The sequence below is a fragment of the Barbus barbus genome (assembly GCF_936440315.1).
Source record: "Barbus barbus genome assembly, chromosome: 29".
Classification (NCBI taxonomy): Eukaryota; Metazoa; Chordata; class Actinopteri; order Cypriniformes; family Cyprinidae; genus Barbus; species Barbus barbus.
In genome coordinates this window covers 21,090,229-21,106,357 of record NC_136757.1, presented here as the reverse complement: position 1 = coordinate 21,106,357, position 16,129 = coordinate 21,090,229, and the positions used below count along the sequence as shown (strand labels likewise).

The 16,129-nt window shown below is 37.6% G+C and overlaps 1 protein-coding gene and 1 pseudogene across 2 annotated transcripts in view; one reads left to right on the top strand and one right to left on the bottom strand.

The window, feature by feature from the left end:
• Positions 1-1,778: 1,778 nt before the first annotated feature.
• On the top strand, positions 1,779-14,570 carry LOC306849117 (uncharacterized protein; the record flags this gene model as incomplete). The annotated part of the gene is made up of 14 exons (XM_079383962.1): positions 1,779-1,798; positions 2,681-2,774; positions 3,028-3,153; positions 3,433-3,504; positions 3,603-3,731; positions 4,365-4,532; positions 7,448-7,645; positions 7,731-7,908; positions 8,140-8,326; positions 8,747-8,958; positions 9,218-9,382; positions 9,503-9,886; positions 11,063-11,194; positions 11,413-14,570. 14 exons carry the CDS (start codon positions 1,779-1,781, stop codon positions 14,568-14,570), a joined length of 5,223 nt encoding a protein of 1,740 aa, XP_079240088.1.
• The window catches only part of LOC306849116 (serine/threonine-protein kinase TNNI3K-like), an 18,960-nt pseudogene continuing 14,107 nt past the window's right edge, over positions 11,277-16,129 (bottom strand). Inside the window, exon 24 of the transcript in view lies at positions 11,277-15,913. The product of the transcript in view is annotated as a serine/threonine-protein kinase TNNI3K-like (transcript). The remainder of the gene's footprint in view (positions 15,914-16,129) is intronic.

Here is a 16,129-nt window from a genome sequence, read left to right as displayed (position 1 = left end):
AGAAGAGAAAAGTTCAAAGACCAAACAACTGAATATACAGTAAACACACACTGGAATATATTGTCAGTTACTGTAAATAAATAAATTCATTCATTCATTCAGCATCCTCTGCCAATTTGCATTACAGTATTGGTAGTATGTTTATTGGTTATATAACAAAAGACGTCTCTGCCTCCCCTAGACAGTCGTCTCTCAGTTCTGCAAAAATAGAGTACATGAAAGGACTGCTTAGCTACAAATCAATTCAACACTAATGAGTTTGTGAGTGTACAATGGGTGCTACAATATTTACAGTACATAGAATAATGAAAGTTGTCTCATCTGAAGTACTGCTGCTATGTACTGTAATTATATCATATGTGTAAGTAGTATTGAAAACCTGTAGATGAGCCTGTAGGCCAACTTCCCTCATGGTCAGTCCATGCAGAAGAACATGGTCAACCATAGTGCTTTGTATTTCATCAGGAACAAATTCCTCTTTGTCTCCCACTACCAGTATTCATTTTCCAAAACACATAATCACTTGTGCTCCTGTGCATATCATCCTGAGATTCTGACTGGTGTGTCATCAGTTTTGCTACTGAATGTTCACACATGGATAAATGTGTGCTGTTTGAGTTCATTTTTTGATGCTTGAATTGTGTGTTTGTGTTTTCTGAATGAGAACATGGTTAAACCTATGCAAAATGATGGAGTTTTTGTATAGAGTTTTGCAGAAAACACCGAGCAAATTGGAACGTGTGTACAAACAGGTGAAATGTGTTAAAAGTTAAAAAAGGGTAATATTTTATGTATGTGAGGTCTAAGATGTGGGAACGGTAAAGAGAGGGAGAACAAACATTTAGCATTTTAGGTCAGCATTTGCCATCTAATCAGCCAATATTGTCTTAAATAGCCTGCATAGCACTTCATCTTTTTTAACATGGGATTTTGACCAAATGTATTCAATATTGTTTGCTTGTTTGTTTGTTTTAACAATTACAGTTTTCGATCATAAAATATATTTTTAAAAATACCTAAATACCTTATAGTAACTACAAATGAGCATGTAAAGCAAATAGCTATCTTTAAAAGAAATTCACCTTTTTTTTCCCCTTACCTGTTTGCATTTTTGGGGAAAAAAATAAATAAATCACTTCTTTATGTGTCTCACACACAACCCTACTTAGTAGGCTACGACGACTTTCTGTACATAGAGTAAAACTAACATAGGAAAGAACATGGAAATAGAAAGAACGGGAATAAAAAGAACACCTCACTGAAAATCCCCAGTGAAAACACTAGAGGGCGTTAATGTACAGTTTTAAGTTTTATTGTAACCTGACCAACAATAATCTCCACGAAATAAACCAAATTCATGTTTGGGCCTAATAAATCTTCAAAACCATAACATTTGACAAAAGCGATATGTTAGACAATACATGACATGATGATTTTTTCCCCCATTATGCAATTTTTATATTTCAATCTAATAAGCCCTGTATTTTTATTTACATCAAGGATATGTAAAAAAAAAAAAAATCGACTATAAGATTTATTAATATTATTACAATATAGCATTTAAATAAAGCGCAAAGAATGCCGAGTCTTAGGGCATCGTCACGTGATTCACCATGGCAACGCTGGCTGTCATCAGTTCCGCGCGAGGAAAGGTGTTAAGTACTCAGAACCGGGCAGACAGATGCACACGTAGTTTTATTGTCCTCTGGATTAAAGAAAGCTCGCGTATTATCGCTTGATTGCTTGAGTCATATCAAAGATCACTGAGCACCTACAAAATGAGTCATCTAAACCCAGGGTGAGTAACGTTAACTAAGCTAGACCAAGTTGCAGTGTTGACTGTAATGTACTGTAATGTACTCTCTAACTACTGTCCTGTCTTAGACTGCTAGCTGTATTACCAAGCAATATTCATATTAATTATGATTTTTCAGCTTTATTTTTATGGCATGACACTGACCAAAAAGCTGTTGTTACTGTGGAGATGAAACAACAGAAAGAGATCAACCACTCCTCAATGGACAGGCTATATTGTTCAGGCATGACTTGTTTATTGTATATCAAGGGAATATGTCTCGAATCTCTAGCTGTCATATTAAATCTATGTCTTAATTGATAATTAAGACAAAAATTAATTATATTTAGCCTAAGTGTATTTAGACTGAATCCATATGTTTAGACTGTCTTTCACAGGCATTATGTTTTATTTATGAACAATTTTAGAGAGAGACATGAATTCAAAGGGGGGCCATGGGTTAAGTGTGCTATCCATCCACACTCAATTCCAATAGAAACCAGACACCAGTAATGGTATCTACTTGGCCTGGGGATTGGTGTACAGGTTGTGTTGTCTTCTTTACAAACGCTCAGGGAAATCAAATCTATCGGAAAAAGCCAGGCTGATAAACAGTCGAGTAGAGTGTTCACCTCAAGCTGAAATCCTTGGCACTGGTGGCCTTGAGGATCACTGAATCATCCCATCAGTCTGGTCAGGCCTGTCTACTCTATACATTACAAGTCCATCATGCCTGGGATGAGATGAATGTTATATTGTGCCTGGCAGCAGGCCGGTTTCCACTGGGATTGCAGATACTGACAGATTTTTTAAATTCAATAGTGTAACATCTTAACATTATCAGTGTTCAGGAATACAGTGTTGGTAATGTTTTTGTCCATGTAGTCTTATTTCAGCTTACAATAGCTTAACTGACAAACATCTGACTGGATACTTCCACAATGCAAGAATACGAAGACATCTTCAGAAAGTTGGGCTGGTATGTGCACATTTAAGATTGTCAAGCTAGAAAATTATGTTATGATTATTCATTGAGATTAAACGAGAGTTTAGATCATTCTAAAAAGTTTAAATATTTACAAACTAACATAAGTTGAGCTTGAGTTATAGAATGTAATTAGTATTCTCATAATGATCGCTTTAGATAACCTGTTAAAAGATGAAAGGAAAAGCACTTTATTTTATACAAGATCAGATGCATCAGTCATTAAATGCAGGTGCATGTGCTTCAGATCACTCGGAGCGGCCGGATTGTTCCTGATAAGGAGTACAAGCACAAGCTGATCCAGCGAACGCATCAGAGACATGTGAGGGAGTGTCTAGCTCAAGCCATCTTTCACAAGGTGCTAGACATGGAGGTGAGAGCATTATACAGTCCACAAGTGCTTTATCAGATGCTCTATTATCCTTGGGCATTGTGTAGTGTCAAAAAGTAAGGGTGTCAGATATTCTGCTCACATAATCTGATTTTTACAGTATAAAGGCAGTATTTAAACAAAAACAGGTCGTTTAAAAGAAACACAATTAGTCATTTTAATCTAGACTTCTTATAAAATCAGAGAAAATATATGAAATCTTGTACTAAAGATTTCCATATATTTTCTATGAGATATTTCACTTTTCCGCTGTTTATTCAGCGCCTTCATCAAACTGAGATCAAGAGAAAACTTGAGGAATTTGCACGGAGGGAACGAATCCACAAAATGAAGGTTTGTCTTTTTACAGAACTCCTTTCAGACTCAAAGTGGCTTTGGTGACATGATAATAAAGTTAATTTTGTGATTCAGCTTTTTGCATTTTATGTTAGGCTGAGCGCACCAAGAGATATGAGGATGAACCAATGCTAATGCTGTCACCTCGGCCACCCACAAGGCCAAAGATCTCACATGCACGGCATTCTGGGCCAGAGGGAGAGCATTCTGAGTCAACAGAATCTGTGAGTGGCCTATTTGAGTGTATAATGGGTAAAAAATTGGTAAAATAAAATTCATAAGACACAAATTTTATATCTGCTTGCGTTTATTCTAGAATCTAGATAGTTATCCAGCTAGTCTTAATGGTTGTTAATTTGCAGACTCAGATCACTGTTTGCTTATCAGGCTCTGACATGTTCAACAGAAGGTGATATGAAGTGTTGTGGTTGTTCCCATCATAGATGTTTACTTGTTGAAGTTTTAGGTGCCTGGAGAGTTATTGCTCCAGCAAACTGATGACACATGAGCTTTATTGTTTGCTCTGGTTTCTCTAGATACGTTTTTGCAAACCCACATGATAAGATCTCATGTTGTTAGTTTCACTAGTTTAAATTTTTTACTGGTTACTTAATGTAGTTTTTACTTAAATTAATTGTAATTAATGCAGTTAGACTTTTTGATTTGATCTATTTCAACAATACATTTATTTACTGGAGGTTTGTATTTACTGCATAATAAATAACAATACAGTAAAGGTTAGTGTGTGTATATAGCTCCTTTTTTATAATGCACAAGTGTTACATTAGTAGGATGTGTCACATCACAAACATTCAAATTTGCTGTTTCAAAAGTGAGTTTTTCTCATACTCCTGTAGCCGAGTTCCTCCAGGCCAAACACAGCTCCAGGGAAGATGCAGAGGCCTGTTCGACTTAAGCCCATAAACAGCCACAGTGCCACGGCCTCTCTGAAAAGAACCTCCCCTCGACACAGACCCCGGGCCCGGGACTCCTCCAATGACACCGATCAGCCCCTCAGTTATCCGGTGAGACCATCTTGAGATCCTAATACATGTTCACTTACAAAGCCCCTAATCACGGCTCACATTATTAATCAAAAGTCTTTTTAATAAATTTTACAGTAAGTCAACATTTGTTTCTCAATTTGTTTAATTTTTTATATAGATTTTTAGGAAAAACAAAGTTTTGTCTCCAGAACTATAAACTAGCAACCTCAGAGCAGTGTTATTTTAGTATCATACTATTATATTTTTTTATTAATATTTTGAATCTGTCCTATTGTAATTGTATGTTTTTAGGGACCAAGCCCAGAATGGGCTGAAGCCCCTATTGTAATCGTATGTTTTATTATTATTTTTGGCCCATCGGGCTCTATGGCAGCCCTATGAAGGGAACAAAATTATTAAATTTGGCATTATTTTATTTTTTATTTATTACTGTCTGACATTCCAAGCATGAGCAGCTAGTTTAGATAGATAGATAGATAGATAGATAGATAGATAGATAGATAGATAGATAGATAGATAAACAGATATATAAAGTCATGTTTTGTGAGCTCATTCTCACACTGAAACCTCTCCTCAGTAATCTGAGAAGTTTGAATTGATTCATTTGAATTGATTCTCAGTTCAACTTCTGAACTTCAGCATCTGTGTAATTTCTTGTCTCCCCAGTGGTGTAACAGGATCGTGATCAGGAGGTTGAGTGTTCGAATCTCGTGTGGTGCAGCTTTATAAAATTGTGCGTGATGTTGTGCCGTTTTGATTCAAGTTTGAATATTTTAAAGGCAATACAGTCTAACAGAAAATCAGACAGACGGACATATATACAAACAAACAAATAAACATAGGGACAAACAGACAGACAGAAAGACAGAGAGACAAACAGACAGACAGACAAACAAACAAACAGAAATACAAACAGACAGACAGACAGACAGAAAGACAAACAAGCAGACAGACAGAGAGACAGACAAACAAACAGACAGAGAGACAGACAGACAGAGAGACAGACAAACAGACAGACAGACAGAGAGACAGACAAGCAAATAGACAGACAGACAGAAAGACAAACAGACAAACAAACAAACAGACAGAGAGACAGACAAACAGACAGAAATACAAACAGACAAACAAATAGACAAACAAACAGACAGAGAGACAGACAAACAAACAAAGATAGATAGATAGATAGATAGATAGATAGATAGATAGATAGATAGATAGATAGATAGATAGATAGATAGATAGACAGACAATCAGACAAACAAAGACAGACAGACAAACAGACAGAGAGACAAACAAACAAACAAACAGACAGACAGAAATACAAACAGACAGAGAGACATACAAAGAAACAAACAGACAGAGAGACAGACAAACAGACAGACAGACATGAATACAAACAGACAAACAAACAGACAGAGAGACAGACAAACAAACAAACAAAGACAGAAATACAAACAGACAGCGAGACAGACAAACAAACAAACAGACAGACAGAGAGACAGACAGACATGAATACAAACAGACAAACAAATAGACAGAGAGACACACAAACAAACAAACTAATAAACAGACGGAGAGACAGACAAACAGATAGTCAGACAGACAGACAGACAGAAAGACAATCAGAGAAACAAATAGACAGACAGACAGACAGAAAGACAAACAAGCAGACAGAGAGACAGACAGAAAGACAGAGACCAACAGACAAACAAACAAACAGACAGAGAGACAGACAAACAAACAGACAGACAGACAGAAAGACAAACAAACAGACAGACAGAGAGACAGACAAACAAACAAACAGACAGACAGAAATACAAACAAACAGACAGAGAGACAGACAAACAAACAAACAGACAGACAGAGACAGACAAACAAACAGACAGACAGAAATACAAACAGACAAACAAACAAACAGACAGACAGAGAAACAGAGAGACAGACAGACAGAAATACAAACAGATAGACAGACAGAGAGACAGACAAACAAACAAACAGACAGACAGAAATACAAACAACCAGACAGACAGAGAGACAGACAAACAAACAGACAGACAGACAAACAAACAGACAGAGACAGACAAACAGACAGACAGAAATACAAACAGACAAACAAACAAACAGACAGAGAAATAGACAAACAAACAGACAGACAGAAATACAGACAAACAAACAGACAGAGGCAGACAAACAAACAGACAGAAATACAAATAGACAGAGAGACAGACAAACAAACAAACAGAGAGACAGACAGAGAGAGACAGACAAACAAACAAACAGAAATACAAACAGACAGAGAGACATACAAACAAACAGACAGACAGAAATGCAAACAGACAAACAAACAGACAGAGACATACAAACAAACAAACAGAGAAATGCAAACAGACAAACAAACAGATAGAAATACAAACAGACAGACAGAGAGACATACATACAAACAAACAAACAGAAATGCAAACAGACAAACAAACAGACAAAGACAGACAAACAAACAGAGAGACAGACAGACAGAAAGACAAACAGACAGAAATACAGACAAACAAACAAACAAACAGACAGACAGAGAGACAAACAAACAGACAGACAGAGAGACAAACAAACAAACAGACAGAAATACAAACAAACAAACAAACAAACAGACAGACAGAGAGACAAACAAACAAACAGACAGAAATACAAACAGACAAACAAACAGACAGAGACAGACAAACAAACAGACGGAGACAGACAATCGCTGCTTGCAGCTATATTTTTTATTTTAGTACATCACGTTAAACTAAATTTACTTTCTTATATTTTAGTTCATGTTTATTTCAAGTAACAAAAATGGGTTTTTTTATGATTTTAAGTTTAGTTACCATTTTAAGTTTTAGTGAACAATTATAACTGTATAATAACTAACATTTTTGTCTCTCTGGGTTGTTTTATAGCTGAACAGAGATGCCATGAAACATTTGACCACAACAGACTTCTCTAGCCCTGTCTCGCCCTACCGTCTTCCTGTCATTAACAATTATGTGACCCCTGTGCCGCCTCTCACAAAGAAAAAAGAAAGAGGGCCGAGAACGAACGGCACACTCAGGGGTAGAAAGTTAAGACCCACTAAGGCACCAACAGCTGCTACAGAGGTCAGTATATTGAAGTTATTTACATTAAAATAAATCTTCACTCACAAATATTCTATTATACGCTATGCTATTCCTCCATCTTCAGCCGTCTTCTCTCCAGAGGACATCAGCCCAGAGTAAAGTGTTAGTAAGCATGGTGTACTTTGGGAAGAGTGTTCACCTGTCCCATGATCTGATGGACCTCAGAGATGAAGTGAAGGTCTTCCAGCAGCACTGTGGAGGAGAGAACCTTTGTGTCTACAAAGGGAATCTGAAAGAAGGAGGTCAGTGTAGGTCTCTGTACACCTGCGCTTTGTAATTTATATTTTAAGGACACCATGAATTGAGTTACACTATTGATCTGGGGGCTTTTTGATAATAAGTGGTTCTTACCTGGTAGTGTCGCATATATTACAATATATTATGCATATATTATGTGATTCTTCTCTTTGATTATAAGACACAATCATCAAAGGCAAATGAAAATGAACTTTCACACTTACCCTTACTTGTAGAAGTCTTCCAGTTTGTGTCAAGACGCCACCAGGGATTTCCCTTCAGTCTTACGTTCTTCCTGAATGGCCTGCAAGTGGATCGGCTCAGCTCCTGCTGTGAGTTCAAACACAGGAAAGGCGCTCGGCTAGGGGGCAGACATGGACACTTTGGATTTTGTGGTGTGGAAGGAGCCTCTCCATGCTACAAGTAATTAAAATTTATTTCAATATATATATATATATATATATATACATTTTAATTATACATGTGCAAACGACCTTTCAAAAGTTTGGGGTCAGTAAGTCTTTTTTTAAATAATACTTTTATTCAGCAAAGATTCATTATATTGATAAAAAGTGAAAGTAAACGCATTTATAACAATAATAAGTTAATAAAATTTATTCCCAAAAATATTAAGAAGCACAACAAGCATTTCAGAATGATTTCTGAAGGATCATGAGACACTGGAATAATTGCTGCTGAAAATTCAGCTTTATATTTTATAATATATTAAAATATAAAACCACACTCCCTATTTATCATTATTGGCTTTGGCTATTGAAAAAAAACACATTGGTCAACCACTAATCAAGATGCATTATGGTTTTGTATGATGTCATTCTTCAGGTGTATTATTGCTATGGGCTTGGACAAAAAACCCACCCCTCCTCAAAAAAGAGTGAAAGAGGAGCTCCCAACCTCTAAAACCTCTGATGCTATGGAGGCCACAGATGTAGATGAAGATATAGAAACACATTCCAATGCAGAACCTGACACACCTCAGGAAATGGAGACAGAAGCTAATGGAGAAACAACACAACAGAAAAAGACCAAAGACGGTACAAACTCAATGAGTTTGCTGATTTCAAAAACACAATCTTTAATTGATGCCTCTGCAGGGCTATTGTACTATGCAGGTTAAAAACATGGTCCCAGCTATTGAGTTAGTTGTAAAAGAGCAGTAGAGCATGACTCTAGCAAATCAAGGCCATGGGTTTGCATCCCATAAAACACATACTGACTAAATGTATGTGTTAAATACAAAAAAGTTATTTGAATGCATCTTTAAATGAACATTCATGTTGTGCTCTCATATAGACTATGAGGAGGACTTTGAGGCAGATGATGAAGGGCAAGTTGAAGATGGTGATGAAGTAGAGGAAAATCCATCACCTGCTGCTAATGGAGGAGAAAAAGAAACTGAGACCAGGGATGAAAATGGCATAAATGAAGAGAAAAGCAACTCTGACAGTGATGATACCAGTATGTCTAGAACGTATTACTTTATGATCATACTTTTCAGGAAAATTTGTCAACATGTAATATGAACTAACTGTTTCTTAAACACCTAATACTCACAGATTACTTGTCTTCTTCCTTCAGAGGCCAAAAGGTCATCATCTGTCACATCTGGTCGAACGTCCAGCTTGTCCAGCAGTGTCAATGACAACAGTGAAAGAGAAATTGTGGAGGACACCAAAGAAGTCACCACTGCTGATGTTCCAGAGGAGAGCTTACATGCAGAGGAAGTTCTCACCACAGCTGAAACCAAACCAGAGGAAACAGAGGCCACAGAGTCCAGCAATGTTACATTGCCTCAAGCTGCAGCAGAAGACTCTGGGACACAGGATAGTCCAGGGGATGGGATGGAAAAAAGTGACCTGGAAATGTCAGAAGACACAGACAAGAAAGAGGGAACTGAAGGTGAGCTATCTGGGGAGGATGCCAAACCTGAAGATAAGCCACAAGAAAATGAGCTGGAGAGAGGTGAGTGTCTGCATGAAAATAGTGCTGTGTGCCTGTCATGATCTTATTTACAAATAAACTAGCTGGGGTTGCTGCAAGATAAACGAAGTGTTTAGTTACTTCACACTGCATTTTTAATTAAAGCTGAAGTGTCATTTGTTGGATGTTAAAAGGCTTTCTCCTATCCCAGCTTAATATGCACAGACATCTGTTTGTACATTTTTGTTTATCGTCAATACAGACACATAAATTACACATTTCAGCTTTAACTTATTAGGATCTTTTATTACTCTAATATTACCTGAAAAACTTTACTTACCTTCACCTGAGGAGAGGATAATGACATTTTTTTGCAAGTATATGACCTCACTAATTACTCGAGTTCTGATTGTGTTAAAAGCAGAACATATGTAACATACTTCTCTGTGTAATTGTCAAGGCCACTTAGAGCCCAGTTTGTTTAACTCTATGTGGTCTTGCAAACAGCATTGTATTGATTGGTTTGTGTCATCAAGTATTTTTTTGATAGCATGTTATGTGTTTCCATAAACACACTGCTCTGTATAAACCGATCTGTCTTTCACAATTAATCAAGAATGTTTAGACTTGTTTTTGAGCTACTTGTATTTCATAATATGACAAGTGCACTGCAAAACAATCTATAAACAAATTATATAGTATGCATTACTCGTTGACTCTTGTGGATTTTAAATGCTGGGAATACAGAGCAGTGTTTTCTATTTGTGATTTGTGTTAAGTTTCTGAGTTCAGTGTGTGTGAATCAATGTGCATCTAACCATTTTTGATTTGTTTTATTGTCACACATGATTAAAAACACTGTTTGGCTTAATTGGTACACTTCAAGTGTTGTGTAAAATCCATGTGTATTCTCATCAGAGATGGTTATGGATCATTTTTGGAGACCCGTCTTGTGTGAAAGCATTTAAGTGATTGTTCGCTGCATGCTGTTCCCAATCAAAGTGTTTGCTGTGTTTGTGGTAATAAACTTTTGAGAAACTGTTTCATTTGCACTATTATTTTTGTTTCATTGCTTTCTATGTTTCATTTCTAAATATGCTTAATATGAAATTCATTCTTCTAGTTGTGACTGTTATTCATTTAGTTAATTCACAAGGTAACATTAACATTTTGTTATGGATGTCATATGTCTGCCTCATTCCCCGTGACTATTAACAGCCAAGTCAATGCAGGAGAAGTTGGCTGAGGCCATTTTGAAGGAATCTAAATGTAGTTCAGAGCCAGAGTTTAGTGATACAAGCACAGAGGAAGATGAAGGGGCCTCAGTAAAGACCCAACAGGATGGTCAAGGTAAAAAAAAAAAGGCTTTTAATTAACGCAGTCCACAGATCATATAAAGCTCAATGACAAATGACTTTTCTGTTATTTATTTCCAAAATAGCACTAGTAAAGAATTTTTTTACACAACAAATTAGTTTCTGTAGTACACAAACAAAATATTGACAGTTTTGTATTTGTAAATATGTATAAATCTAAAATGGTTTAATTATAAATGCTCACATTTACAGGAACCGAAATGGCTGAAATCACTTCGCCACTACCACCAAATACATGGGATGACATTCTGGATAAAAGTGAAGCCAACACACAGGAGGTTGTGTGTGAGAAAAGGGCACATGGTGATGTTGAGAAGGGTCAGCCTGCAGAAGAGACAAATGCACTGGAACCTCATTTCCACACAGAAGAAGTACAAGAAATAGATGAGACTCAGGAGGGAGCAGAAAGTATAGACAAGGCGGAAGAACAATGTGAGGTTGAACAACACGATAAAAGAGAGGAAGTAAAAAATGAAACTGAGGAGGCAGATGAGAAAGTTATGGATGGGGATAATAAAAATGCAGAGGTTAATACAGAGTCTAAAAAAGACAAAGAATCATCAGTACAAGAACCAGAGGCACATGCTGAAATGCTGGACACTGGAAATACAGACACTGAGGTTTCAGAGATGGAGGGAGAGGGTCAGGCATCTCAGACAGAAAATGGTACAGAAACAGGTGCAGGTGACACTGAGAGGCAGCGAGACACTGATGACGTAGATCAGAACATAGAGAGGAGGAGCGATGGACAGACAGACAGAGATGAAAGAGAAGACCTAGCAGATGAGGCTGGGGTTGATAGGTCAACTGGGGAAATGGTACAGGAGACAGATAACAAGGTTGATGATGGTAAGGTGGAAGATGGAGAAAAATCTAGTGAAGATAAGGTAGAGGAAGAATCTGCAGAAAAGCTAGAGGTTCAGGATAGAAGTGAAAATCTGGGAAAGGAGGAGACAGAAAAACCTGGGGATGAAGAGACCCAAGATGGTGAGAAAGAAAATAAGTTAGAGGGTGGTGATAATTTAAATGCAGAAGAGAAAGAAAGTGAGGACAGTACAGAAAAAGATGAAGATGGTGTGAATGATGAGCATAAAGAAGGTGAAGCTGAAGAACTGTCTAGTGAGGCTGGGAATAGACAAAATGAGTCAGAGGATGTTCAAGATGTGAGGACACAGGGTAATGAAAAAGAGGATGATGAACAGATTGAAACAGAAGATGAACAGGTTAGAAACAAACTTAGTGTTGAGGCAGAGGAAGAAGGGCAAGAGAAGCCAAACAGTGAGGATGATAATGGAGGAGAAACCAAAAAAGTGAAAGATGAAACTATGGAAGATGGGGCTCAGAAAGAGGAAGAAGTAGCAGAGATGGAGGACAAGAAGATAGATGAGATAACAGGGGGAGCAGATGGAAATTTTGTAGAGAATGAGCTAGAAACAGGTGAAAAGTTGTTAGAAGAGCCAGAGAAAGAGGTGACAGATATGAACAAAATTAGTGTGAATACATTAGAGGCAGGGGATGGAAAAGAAGAGGCAGTTTCTGATGAAAATACAGCCCTAAAACTAGAGGTCAACTCTGAAGACCAAAATGAGGAATCTGTTTCACAGGAAGAACAAAATGAAATAGGTTCAAGGGGGGCACCCAATGATGACACAGAGGCCAGTACCAAGGAAGAAGTGGATGAACCTGCTGGGGTGAATAATGACCTGCTAGATAGTAACATAGAAGCTGAAGACGGAGAGAGACAAGACGTCATTCTTGAGGAAGCTGAGAAGGTAGAAGAACATCTCCAAGAGGAAATGCAAGGTAATTCAGAGGGTGAGACAACTGGTGATAGGGCTCAAGAAGTTATAGATGATAATGAAAAGCCAGAAACTGATAAAGATGTGAAAGAAGAAGAAAAACATGATGACAACGAGCAAGAGATTGAAAACAAGTCAGATGCTGAACTTGTTCCCTCAGAAAGAGAGTCTCAATTGGGTGATGAACATGAGGACCAGGCCAGTGACAATCAAAAAGGAGACAAAAAGGATGACAAAGAAGAGGCTGATAAAGAATCAGAAACATCTGCAACAACGTTCATAGAAAACATAACCTCTCAGGTAACCCAGGAGACAATCAATAAGGATACAGAAAATGACATTGTCTCTGCAGATGCCAAAACACAAGAACCAATTGAGTCAGAAATGAAAGGCACTGACAATGAACTGAGAAGTAGAGATGCTCCTGAAGTAATGGATGGTGATCCAGTGGAACCTTTGGAGAAGAAAGTGAATTCTGTAAATAATGATGGCGCCTCATCTGTTTCCCATTCACTGAAATCACAGCCTGTGGAGAAAGTCGAAGATCGAGTTTTGAGCATCGATTCAGAAGATCTTGCCAGTCATTCAGCAGCTTTAACTAAAGCAGTTGGGGTGGATCTAGTAAGTAACTGGATTAACATACACCAAGAATCAAGGTATTTTCAGACATTTATCGAGCCTCTTGATGAAGAAGGTCTCATCTCAGAAGAAACCGAGAAGCTAAATGGTGAAGTATCAAATGCTACAGATGCACCAACAAGTACTGATATCGAGGGCCTTGATGAAACACACAAGAGTAGAGATGAAACTGCAACTGTAGTTGAAAGCTTGAAAACAGAGACTAAAGCTGAGGCCATAGACGCAGATGCTCACAGTGATCACTCCAAAGACAGTATACATGCCTCAACCAAAGATGAAAGAGTCCATGAGGCTGGAGATACTAAAGGTTCTTTGGTCGCTACTTGGTCAAGACAGAGTAATGATGAACAGACCAATCAAAAAGACATTGCTGGACAGGAAACTTCAATATCAGATGATGTCATAAACCTAGGGACAACAGCAACATCTGAAGACATTCAAGAGCGAGCACCATCTGAAACTGAACATCAGGATGTACTGACAAATGTCGACCTGAATGGAAAAGAGTCAGAAAGAAGTAATCAACAAAATATGACTGATGAAACCACACATTTATTCCAAACAGAGGAAGCCAGTAACAAAGAGACTCTGGAGAGTTCAGAACACAATTTGCAACCTGAACATGTATCTCAGACAGAGTGTATCGAGCCTCTGAGTCCAACAATCACAGTAATTACAGACCTCACAATCATCAATAAATCGGAAAACGGAAGCCAAGATGACACTGCAAGTGTAGACTTCCATTCCAGACAGTCGGATGGAAAGAGGAGAACGAAAGTAATCGATGGTCATTTAAAACAGACTCTCAGCAGCAGAGACACTTTAAGCACTCTCTCATTGGATGACTCAAGGTTTTTTGGGCCCGCAGGATATCCGAGATTAACGACTGCTCACACGGAGAACAGTTATTAGAACAATAGCAAATCCATCAGCTAACCCAGGGGGTCCAATCCTTCTCCTGTTCCGACGAGTTTAGGTCTAACCCCAATTAAACATATCTGAACCAGTTAATCAGGATCTTCAGGATTACTAGAACTTCCAGACAGGTGTGTTGGGGAAAGTTTGAACTGAACTCTGCAAGACATTGGCTTTCCAGGAGCAGGATTGGAACCACATTAATGGGTTTAAAATAGTGGCACTTCCTTTTCATTATCAGAGACCCATAGTGAGTCCTGTGTGCTTGGTAGGGAAGCTATCAACAGCCCACTGAAAATAGACACCGTAGGACTTGCACAGCACAAATAATTTAATTATTCATGATGCAGAGCCCTCCAGTTGGTCAGGCTGCACTAGCAGTATACCAAGACATACTTCAGAACTTAACTAAGAGAATTTAACTAAAACCTCAATGCTTGCACTTTCCTCTGTGTTCCTGATTAGTATCCACAACACTTTAATATGCAGATGCACAGTGTGATGTGAATGACGTGAACACCTTGCTGATTTTTGGCACTAGTTTAATGGTGTTCTTATGATTTTACACTGGAGTAGTTCACATACATTGCTATGATACCTTCTTTGTGATATCAGTCATGATCTTGTCAAGTTCCTGTTTCACTCACTGGCTTATTTGTCTAAAAAAGCGGATTGCTTTTGAAATTAGAATAAAATACTGAAATGCACTTATTTGTCCTGCTCTACCAGATACTTACTTGACACTGAAACTCCAAACACAATATAAAAACAATAAAACAATAAAAATAAAAGTTTTGACTTTGAAATCAAAACTTTGAGATAATAGTGTATAATGTAGTATAATGAAAATGTATAACTCTATAAGTATGTATAAATCTTCATTCTTATAAAAAAAGTACACACAATGCCTTAAAAATAACAAAAAAAGAAAACAAATCATCCAAATTGAGTGTTATGTGTTCCCCATAATAATTACAAGTTGACAATTCTGCTATATTCTACTCTGAGCTGTTCACGCTCTATGATCTCTGAATTATTTGTTTCTTTAATAACACTCTTATTTGCCAAATGACTCATTGTGAGGTTTTGATTCATGTTTGTCATGCCATTTTGGTTGAAAGAAGTCGGAGCTCTTTGAACATTACGACTTCGACAACAATGTGAATAGTGGTTTCAAAAGTCAAAAACTCATAATTATGGTAATCAGATGTGTCATGTGTGCAAGTGTGTATGCGTGTGATGTTCTTCAGAGAGTTGCTGCTTCTAGTTGCTGTCCTCAAAACTTCCATTGCTGCTGCATGAATGGAAACGCATGGTGCTCATGGGATCTGACACATATCCTGCGGGAACAGCACAGAACACAGTGACTGACACGCACTCTAATACAACCACCCACTTGTTGCACCATATGCTGACACACACACAGTGCTCTCATCTTTGTGAAAATGTCATGTTAACTTCAAAACAAAATTTGCATGGATTATATCAACATGATTGTTGTCATATTCTATGTGAATTTAAATGAAAAACAATGTTGCCCCCCATTAAGCTGTTAC